Source organism: Podarcis tiliguerta, assembly GCF_965153285.1.
Source record: "Podarcis tiliguerta genome assembly, chromosome: 1".
Taxonomy (NCBI): Eukaryota; Metazoa; Chordata; class Lepidosauria; order Squamata; family Lacertidae; genus Podarcis; species Podarcis tiliguerta.
This window is the reverse complement of record NC_139534.1, coordinates 61,163,120-61,173,629: the sequence shown is the minus strand read 5'-3', so window position 1 is coordinate 61,173,629 and position 10,510 is coordinate 61,163,120. Positions and strand designations below refer to the sequence as shown.

The 10,510-nt window shown below is 42.5% G+C and overlaps 1 protein-coding gene across 1 annotated transcript in view; it reads right to left on the bottom strand.

Moving 5' to 3' along the window:
* Positions 1 to 435: 435 nt before the first annotated feature.
* Positions 436 to 10,510, bottom strand: part of MUC2 (mucin 2, oligomeric mucus/gel-forming) — a 62,684-nt gene continuing 52,609 nt past the window's right edge. Inside the window, exons 44-52 of the mRNA XM_083454662.1 lie at positions 9,966 to 10,143; positions 9,031 to 9,135; positions 8,603 to 8,643; positions 7,403 to 7,525; positions 5,212 to 5,310; positions 3,597 to 3,725; positions 2,619 to 2,658; positions 1,823 to 1,961; positions 436 to 1,018 (exon numbers count right to left, since the gene is read on the bottom strand). Coding sequence (XP_083310788.1) covers positions 712 to 1,018; positions 1,823 to 1,961; positions 2,619 to 2,658; positions 3,597 to 3,725; positions 5,212 to 5,310; positions 7,403 to 7,525; positions 8,603 to 8,643; positions 9,031 to 9,135; positions 9,966 to 10,143 — 1,161 coding nt within the window. The 3' untranslated portion in view covers positions 436 to 711. The remainder of the gene's footprint in view (positions 1,019 to 1,822; positions 1,962 to 2,618; positions 2,659 to 3,596; positions 3,726 to 5,211; positions 5,311 to 7,402; positions 7,526 to 8,602; positions 8,644 to 9,030; positions 9,136 to 9,965; positions 10,144 to 10,510) is intronic.

The following is a 10,510-nucleotide window of genomic DNA, read 5'->3' as shown; positions in this document are numbered from 1 at the left end:
GCAAGATGAATAGCAGTATTTGGGTGAAACTGAACTGCAGCAGAATGAAAACAGTGCTGCCTATGACAGAAATCACTGCCGTCTTATATATCTATTGATGAGACACAAATCACAGGCAGCCAGGCAGTTGGAAATGCAGGGCTGGATTGAGAGGGAATGTTCTAGGGGAAAGCTAGTTATCATCAGCATACAGCTGCTACTGAACTCCTTAAAGGTTCAATGAAGCCACCCAGGGACATTGAAAAGAACAAAAATACCAGGGAACTAAACCCATGGAGCACAAATGGTGTGTGGACAGGCCATTTGTTGTTTTAGAAAATGTATAGATTTTGCCATTTTCTCTTGGAACTCCTAAAGCAAAGCTCCTGCTCACACAGGCTTAGGAAATCCAAGAGTACAGGTGTTTACCAACAAAACTGGATGCGGAGACTTCAGTTTTTAAATGTGCTTTTAATTATTTAAAGAAGAAAAGAAAACGATTCAGAATTCCAAAACATAAAACTTTGTTACACTCAGGGAAAAATGACTTGCACTTTTTTTTTTGTTTAACACAAATAAATAAAGCGATCATAAGGGGAAACAGTCAAAGAGGGCACAGATTTAAGAAGCCCGTGGAAAGTAAGGGCAAGCGCAGAATTATTTGTGAAAAATGAAACCATGGGTTGTCCCTGTATAACTTTTCTTTTCACTTGTAACCTGTTGATTAGCTCATTATATTCCCATCCTTCTCTTCACCGAACTAATGGCCCTCCTGACACGAGCCACAGCATTCAGTTCATCTTCCTGTTCATCTTCCTGGGAGTCTTGTCTGCTATTTTCTTCTGTGCTCTTCCGGGACTCATTTGAGGAGTGTGAACTGTTGCAGTCGGTGTTGAGGCACTCGCAAGAGTCCACCTGAAGGTATTTGTGTTTCTTGTTCTTCCCGTCAGGGCACACCAGTGTTATTTCCTTTTCGGATACTTTTGACTCCCTGCAGCAAGTGCACTTGTGTTCCATGGAGTTGGCTTCAGAAGAGTATCTGTTTTTGTAGCACAAGAAGGTGAAAAAGAGTTACTCTGTGCCACAGATTGAAATTATGAGCAATTTTAGTGGAGGGTGATATTAGGAAAAACTCGTGTTTGCTCAATTCATTTGCTAAATGACAGGATTCCGGTATTTCCACATAATATTGAATCAAGGATGATGCACTTTAAATAATGTGCTGTCTCTAATTATGCCACCATAGCTAGTTGGTTGTTCTGGGTTTTGTTTTTTTAAGATGGAGGATCAAGAGACCAAAGTACCAGACCCTCCAAGTGTCCCTATTTTCCAGGGACGTCCCTGATTTAGAGAAGCCATCCCGGTTTCTTATTTGATCCCAGAATGTCCCACTTTTCCCTAGGATGCCCCTATTTTCATTGGATAAATGTTGGAGGGTATGAAGTATTGGAAGTCAAATTGGCTCTCACAGTAGAAAATAAGTTTTGAAATTGGTGTAGCATAGCAGCTAAAAGATTGGGGTTGCAGTCCTGTACATATTTACCAATTACAGATGGAGGAGAAATTTGATTGTGTGCATTTTAAAGCCAAATCTGTCAAATTCACACTTTGTGGAACAACATGTGAAACAAATTATAGCTACTCTTCAAAATACGAATTGATCTGATTTTTTGTGTGCATAAAAGTGAAGATATTAATGAAAACATACAGAAATGTATTATGTTAGGAGAAATTACCTGCAAAAAATCACATTAGTAAATTTGATTACATTACTAAATTTGAATAATTAAACAAATGGGTATAAATGCATTGCAGGATCTTATTGCAATTTGGCTTTACATACATTGAGGAAGTTCCACAATGTCCTTCACACTGGGCCACAGTGACCATGTCTGTTGAACGGCAACCATCATGAACGATATAGTCCTTCATTTCAGAGAGAGAGCAAGGTAGCACTGGTACTGGGTTATCTTTGGGCTTGCCTGCAGGATAAAATGTTTTAAAAAACCTTTATTCAAATGTTTTCAGGAACATCAAGCTTTTTTGCTCATTTGGACTGAGTCATGAGTAGCACCAAATTACTTGCATGCCATAGTATGTAGCTATTCAAGAAATGTAAAAGTTCAGCCAATATTTAGTCCTAAATGCATTTTGGTAACACAAGTGACACAAAAATCCTCTATATGTTTACTCAGAAGTAAGCCCCATTGATTTGAATGGGGTTTACTCCCAGGAAAGTGCAGCCTTGCAGGAGTGCAGCCTGAATGGCTCCTAGCCATGTGGGAGAGGAGGCTAGGGAAGGATGTACTAAGCATCCCCTCATTATGTGCTAGTTTTAAGGTTGGAATCGCCTGCAGGACAAAAGTACCATATTTCAGGAGAGCCCAGATATAAAGCTGAGCATCTAAACCAAAGCAAGATATTAAGAGTGCAGTTACAGTAAAAATATGCAAACCCACTTCTTTTGAATATAGTTTGCAAATCAAAGCAAACTGCCCCATTTTATTTTTTGTTTGGGTGATACTCAACTAAGTCATGCTCAGAGATGACTCATGGCTGTACTCAGAGTATGATAAACACTGTGCTTATTTATTTATCACATAGAGAGATGGCATAGATATATAATTTATGATACTTACAAGTTTTACAGCAGCCACTGGGCAAATAGGCAATGGTGTCCTAGGAAGAAAAATGTATTATTGAATTGCATATCCAACTAGAACAGCGCAAACCCCCCAACCTGACAATGAAGTAAGGTTCAAGAACTAGTGGGGTGAGACCTTTGGTTTAGAAGTCTATGTGTGTTGAATAGTTTCTTTTTGTTCCCTTTAAACTTTTTTTTAACCTTTAATCCTTAACAGTAGGAACTGTTGACTAAAAAAAAATTATTAAAGCAATTTATGCATATAACTGAAGATACACCAGATATTTTCTTTACACTACATCAGATTCAGACGAAGAATGTAGCTACACCTACATTAGTAATGACTTTGATTTCCATGAGAGCTAAGTGCAGCTAACTTGGTCTGGATCCAATTCACGGGGAGTAGAACATATTTAATGCAGTGAGTAGGTGGCTCTGTGGTCTAAACCACTGAGCCTAGGGCTTGCCGATCGGAAGGTCGGTGGTTCGAATCCCAGCGGCAGGGTGAGCTCCTGTTGTTCGGTCCCAGCTCCTGCCAACCTAGCAGTTCGAAAGTACGTCCAAGTGCAAGTAGATAAATAGGTACCACTCCGGTGGGAAGGTAAATGGTGTTTCCGTGCGCTGCTCTGGTTTGCCAGAAGCAGCTTAGTTATGCTGGCCACATGACCCAGAAGCTGTCTGCGGACAAACGCCGGCTCCCTCGGCCTATAGAGCGAGATGAGCACGCAACCCCAGAGTCGTCCACGACTGGACTTAACTGTCAGGGGTCCCTTTACCTTTACCTTACTGCATTTATATGACACTACCAACCATGCAAGGTCTTTTCTTTCTTTCACAGCCATCACTTTAAAATGACAGATAAGCCAAGAATTCAACACAAAATCCAACTGTAACAGCTCTTGTTCATAGGGTGGGCTAATCAAATTAAAGGAGTTTTCACAAGATGGAATGTGTATATTCAGTATTTACTCACAGGCTGACATGTTTCCTCGTTAAATGCTGGGCAGCTTATTGAAGATGTGGAGGAGACCAGCTGCCTGTGTATGTTCACACAGCTGTAAATAGTGCAGTTGTCGTGTGGAGCACTCCGTTGCTCACCAGGCTATTCAAGATAAGGAAACAAATTAAATACTGGCAAAACATCTTCCTGTTTTCTAAATGTGTATTTTCTTATGAATAGCAAAGCAGCCAATATGGTAGAAGGGCCCATAAGGAAGGTTAAAATATTGGGGTTGGAGGGAGCTTGCAGTAGAAAGCTAAGACTCTTTACCCAAGAATAGTCCCAGTCAGGACTGAGGCCAGTTTTGTGGGAATGAAGGAACAGAAAATAAGTATGTGAGGGAGTGATTAAGGATGGAGTTGCAACTAAATAGGCACTCATTTGGTCACCTGCAGCAAACCATTATCATTCCCTGGTAACTAAGCAAGGAAGCTTTTGTAAACTGTCAGCATCAGATATCTGAAATAAGGAGAATAGGGAGCTAAGGGAAAGAGAGAGAAATTTAAAAGTGCAAATGCAGGGAAATGTTTTTGTTTTAACTACTAAAACCATATTTGTTTCATTTTATCTGCTTTTAACTGCTTTTGCTTCACTTGTCCATTTATTAATTTTTCACAAAAAAACTTTACAATTTTAACATAAACCGTTAGTTACGTTATCCATTGACTTCCCGTCCTCAGCTTCCATGCTGCATAATTCGCCTATACTATTCAATACATCCATTTTGACCTATCCATCCTAATAATTCACACTGTTGCTCATATTTCAACTCCTGCTCGTGTTTTCCTCTCACTATAGTAGTTCTTTAAATACTTAATAAGAAGTCTCCAAATCTTAAGCAAATTTTTGTCATTTGAATCTCTATTATTTGCTGTTAATCTTGCCAGTTCCATGGACTCCCATCATTTTCAAAAGCCAATATTTTTCGGATTTTAATTTTATTTGTTTTTATTTTCCTGTCACTCTCGGTGAAGACATGCCTGAACTTTTGCTGCCTGTAGCCTGATGCTTTCCATCCAAATGGCATGAAATTTGCAGAATTTTAACTACCTTCTTGGGGTGGTTGCTTTGCCAAATTTCAGTTTGGACAAAGGATATCCATTGCAGAGGCAGTTAAGAAAGAGGTAGCAATTAACTCCCTGCAACTTTGGGTGGTGATCTCCTTTTGTTTTTGCCTGCCTATAACTTTGCTGCCACACAGCCACTAACATTTGCAGACAGCATACTGCTCTCTCAAAGGCACCTGCCGTTGTTCATGCTGACTGGACACGTCAAATTTGAAAAATGATAATTTCAAAATAAAAATGATAATTTCAAAATAAAAATGAATGTACCCACAAAACAAATATAAAATAAATGGAAATGCGTTTGATTCTTTTTTCATTTGTTTTTAAAACTAATGCACATCACTAGGATCTCACACAGAAACTTGGGTGCCATAAGGGTATGTGGGATTTATTTATAAATTTCGACGTTTGCAGCCAGTCTCTTTCTCTGAATGCTAGTTGCTTTTTCTCCTGCATCAGAAGTTCAGAATTACAAGAAAATCATTACTATTTCAGGACTCTTTAAAACACAAAACACTTACTCTTAAGATGAAAACATCATTCTGAGGTGTTCGTATAACACAGCTTGTCTGCACACACACCCCACAACATTCACCGTCCTGATGAATAAGAGTATGTCCCTAGGGAGAAAGAGATGCACAATTATGATATGGGATCTGCAACAAAGCTTTGCCATGTGCGGTGCTCCTGCTCAGGCTTCTTAGTCATCCAGCCAACTATACCACTCTTGCATACTCCATCCTATCCTGCCCCTACAAAAAAATCCAATGCCCCACCTACAGATATGTAAAATCCAGCCTATAGATCTACAAAATGACAATGTTTATGGGCCAGTTCAGATAATGACAACTGCTATGGCTCCTACATGTGCTGGCGTATATAACCACTTTTAGATGAATAATGGAAGATCAAGGTTTCAAACTACGAAAAGGTTCCCTGCTCCAGAAATTCAGCTTCAGCATATGGAAGAATGTGGGAGCGGTGATGGTGATGTGAGTGAGGGGTTGGGGCTAGGGAGGGCACACCTCTGCTCTCCCCCCCCCCCCACCTCATGTGATGGAGGGAAAATACCTGGGAAGGGCTACCACTTTTTTGAAATGTTATTATTATTGAAACTTTTCAGCATAGAAAGGAAAAGAAACAGATGAATCTAAATGAAAATGAAAAAAGGGAATAACTTTAAAGTGGGTGTGGGGGAGAGAAAGAAAGGAAAAGGTAAAAGAATACAAAAGAAATATGAAGCCCTCTGTCAGAGGTAGATCTTAACCCTTGCTTCACACAAAAGGGTATGGATGGGAAACCTATCCCTGAACATGTTAACTCATACCAACTTCAACAGGTATGTACAAAGAAGTTGTATAAAGGAGGCCTGAGTCATCCTGATCAGACCTACTTCACTTCACATTGTTCCATCAACCTTTATATTTATTTATTTTAAAACGTATATGCTGCTTTTCACCATGTGGTCTCAAGGTGGCTTACAACAATGAAGCATATAATATATATAATTTAAAATTTAAAACATACAATAGATGCAAGGGCAGCCTCACACAGAGTGTGTTACAATAATTCAATCTTGGGATTTACCAACGCACAGACTACAGTGGGTAAGTTATACCTATCCAGTTGCATACCAGTAGAAGGGAACTGGATAAAAGGCACTCCTAGCCATACAGGCCACCTGAGTGACAATGATGGTTCAAGGAATACCTCTAAACTATGTATCTGCTTCTTCAGAGGGAGTGTTAGCCCATCCAGGACTGGCAACTGGTCTATCTCCTGGATCTGAGAACCACCCCACCCACAAGACCTCTGTCTTCCCAGGGCTGCCCTCATCCAGTCTACCAATGCATCCAGGTACTTGGTCCCGGTTTTTCACAGCCTCTCCTGAATAAAATATAATGGAGAACTAGGGCTGGGTGGCGGGATGCGGGTGGCGCTGTGGGTAAAAGCCTCAGTGACTAGGGCTTGCCGATCGAAAGGTCGGCGGTTCGAATCCCCGCGGTGGGGTGCGCTCCCGTTGCTTGGTCCCAGAGCCTGCCAACCTAGCAGTTTGAAAGCACCCCCGGATGCAAGTAGATAAATAGGGATCGCTTACTGGCGGGAAGGTAAACGGCGTTTCCGTGTGCTGCGCTGGCTGGCCAGATGCAGCTTTGTCACGCTGGCCACGTGACCCGGAAGTGTCTCTGGACAGCGCTGGCCCCCGGCCTCTTAAGTGAGATGGGCGCACAACCCTAGAGTCTGTCAAGACTGGCCCGTACGGGCAGGGGTACCTTTACCTTTTTAGGACTGGGTATCCTCAGCATCCTGAGGACACCTTGCCACAAAACTCCCAATGACTACTTCTAATGGTTGCATATAGATGTTAAATAGCACTGGGGGCCAAATAGTGCGCTGTGGGACTGTTATGGGCCCAAGGAGCAGTCTCCCTGTGCCACTTTCTAGATACAACCCTGCAAGTAAGAATGGAACCACTGTAAAACAGTGCCCCCACAGACCTGATCCATCAGGATAACATAGTCAGTGGTATCAGAAGCTGCTGAGAGATCAAGCAAGAGCAGCAGGGTTGCACTCCCCCATCTCTTTCCTATCAGGGCAACCAAAGCTGATTCAGTCCCAAGCCCAGGTCTGAAACCAGAATGAACTAGATCTAGGTAATAATAATCATAGCAACTGGTTTTCGGTTTTGTTCTTAAAGTGGATGGTGCTTACTTGTTCACACGTCGTTGGGCATGGGATGTAGCTGCAACTGATCAAATTCAGCGAAGTAATATTGTCTTTTCCCTCTGTGCAGACACATTTCTGGCACTTATCTCCTAAGATCTGAGAGCCAGGCTGGAATAGGGGAGCAAGAGATTAACTATAAGCAAAGCAAAGCATGAAACAGACCTGTTTATATTACTTTAGTACAAAATGACTACCAAAAAAAAAATGGAATAACATGAGAATGGCCCAGTGGCAGTAGTTGCTTTAGATTTAATTTAATTTTAATTTGTTTCCATCTCTTGTTAATTCCCTCTTGAATATCTATCCTTGCTCAATTCACACTCTTCCTCATTTTATCGTTACCAGCAAAGTGCGGGGGGTGCAGGTGGGTGTGGATCAGCTGCGCTGACCTCCCAGTGGTGGAGGCACTTCATTCTCCCGGATGCAGATGGGGCAGTGAGAGAAAGTGGCAAGCCTGGGGGAGCTCTGGATTTGGTAACATCTGTGTTCCACAGGTACATGAGGATGTGAAGCACCACTGCTACCAACCCGGAGTCCCACTTCAATCTCACCAGCCCCTCATCTTGCCCTATTCTGTGAACAGCAGTGCTGCCAGTGGAAGGCTACTTCTGCTGTTCCACCCACTTCATACACTGCTACTGATTTCACAGTAGAGTCGCACCTTGGTTGCCAAACAGAATCCATTCTGGAAGTCCATTCAACTTCCGAAAATGTTCGACAACCAAGGCGCAGCTCCTGATTGGCTGCAGGAGCTTCCTGCACTCAGTCGGAAGCTGCGGAAGCCGCGTTGTGCGTTCGGGTTCCAAAGAACATTCACAAACCGGAACACCCACTTCCAGCATTTGGGAGCCAAAATGTTCGAGTCGCAAGGCGTTCAGGATCCAAAGTATGACTGTATAATCCTATGCTACTGTCTACTCAGAAGAAAGTCCCACTCTGTTCAATGGGGCTAGTTCCTTGTAACTGCAGCCTAAGGCAGCCATATTTTCCTGTGAGCAAACCCTGTTGAACTCAAGTCTGACTTACTCTTGAGTAGATGTATATAGAAATGTGTTATTAAGTGTTTAGGAATGATGTCCTTTCTTTAGAAAATTGGATGTGCAACTGGGCTCCAAAAATGGACAAATAGACAAATCACTTCATGAAACTTCTGTTAGCAGAGTAAGGAAGAAAAGGAAATCTTACCGTGTATTCATTACCGTTAGCCACACAAACGTTTTTGGGCTCTACAAAAAAAAAAAAAAAAGACAACATGTAAAATATTCTATATTAAGCCACTGGATATTTTTTAAAAATGTACTCACTGTTATATAGCTCACCACCATACTTCCTTCACCAGCAGGGATGGCAAGCATGTGGCTCTCCAAATGTTGTTGGACTACAACTCCCATCAGCCCCAAGCCAGCACAGCCAGTGGTCAGGGATGGTAGGAGCTGTGGTCCTGCGACCTCTGGAGGGCACCAGGTTGGCTACTGCTTCATTAGACTGTAAGCTAAGGATACAACTGGGAAGCAAATTCCACTGACAACAGCCAGATTCACTTCTAAGCACACTTAGGACCAGAATGCGATGTGTCATGCCTATCCTTTCATAATTTGTTAAAACAGACTTACCACATTGGTGATCAGGACAGCATTGGCCTTCAGGAACTTCAGAAACTAACTCATAGCCTGGCTGACATTTAGGAGGCTCTGTTGTGCAGTCAGTGGCATTGCATACTGTGAAGAAGAAAGGGCAAAATGATATTGCAGAAACATGGGGAAATTCCTTAAACTGGGTTCAACTAGGAGTACTGAACAGTGAATTAACCAGGCATCTTGCAAATTAATATTGAACAGTGAAGTAATCATGCATTGTGCAACAGGAGTTCTCCCATAGTTGGGGAAACTGTAATTGAAAGTATTTATTCAGTTCGTAGTTCTCTGGCCAGTGGGGCCAATCCACCACTTCCATTGCTGTGCCTTCACTTGTACTGAGCTCCCTGCTGCTTCGCTCCTTCTCCCCCTTGTAAGGAGCAGTAACCACGAAGCATTGCAAAGCCAGGTGAGCAACGCTGCCCTTCCCTGCCCACACCACCAACTGCTACTGGCTCCTCCCCCCCCAAAAAAAGCATAATAACAACTAATCACCGAAACAGACCAATGAACTTACAGGGACTTTCTAGTCTGTTGTACCTCTGCTGTCTGAAAATTGCTAGCACTGGGAAGTGAACCTATAGCCTATACACATCATGGGCTGTATTAAACCTTTTGTGCTAAGGCAATGATTAGCACTAGGGGATTTCCCCTTTCTCCTCTCCCTGTGCATGTCCCATATCACCCCCAAAGCTGTTCCAAAAACCTTGGAGAAGCTCCAGGGCAAATTTAGGGGGCACACAAGGGACAGGAAGGGGGTGAACACTCTGGTGCACAAGGAGGAATCCTTGCACTGACGGAACCTTCACCTTAGCACTATGCTGAATGCAACCTCATGTATTTGCTCTACCATTGACCATTGGTTGCTCCAAAGCAGGTATTTGAATTGCAAAGGGCTACCAAGATGGACTTACCACAAGTGGTTTTAGAGCAGCATTTGTTATCAGGATTGACTTCAGTGATCGTGTAGAATCCATCTCCTTCACAGCTGACATCATCATCTGATGGACATTTGAGGGGCTCACAGGTAATACCGCTGCCTCCTTCCAGGCAACTGCACTTCTTGCAGTCAAACTCAAACTCCTCCCCAAACTATCATTCAGGAAAGGTAAAACACATTAAGTTTGTGAATGCCTACAGGGTACAAACTGTAATAAAAATTTTCTGTCCATGAGGTTTGTGGAATTTCTGCTTTAACTTCTTCTGGGCAGCACCTTCTGGGCGAATGCCTTCTCCTGACAGAAGCAGTGGGGAACCTTCAGTCTGTGCACCTAATTAGACCCACCATGAGGCCATCGGGGTATAAACACACCCACCTGTTCATCACTTGACATCATAGCTATAGCACCAAAGTCAAAAGGAAGAATTGGGGCAACTCTAAGAGCACTCCCATTTCTTTCTTTTCAGCCATGGCTTGAGGTGCAAATAAAGGATCCTCCTTACAAGTCCTGGCTTGAAA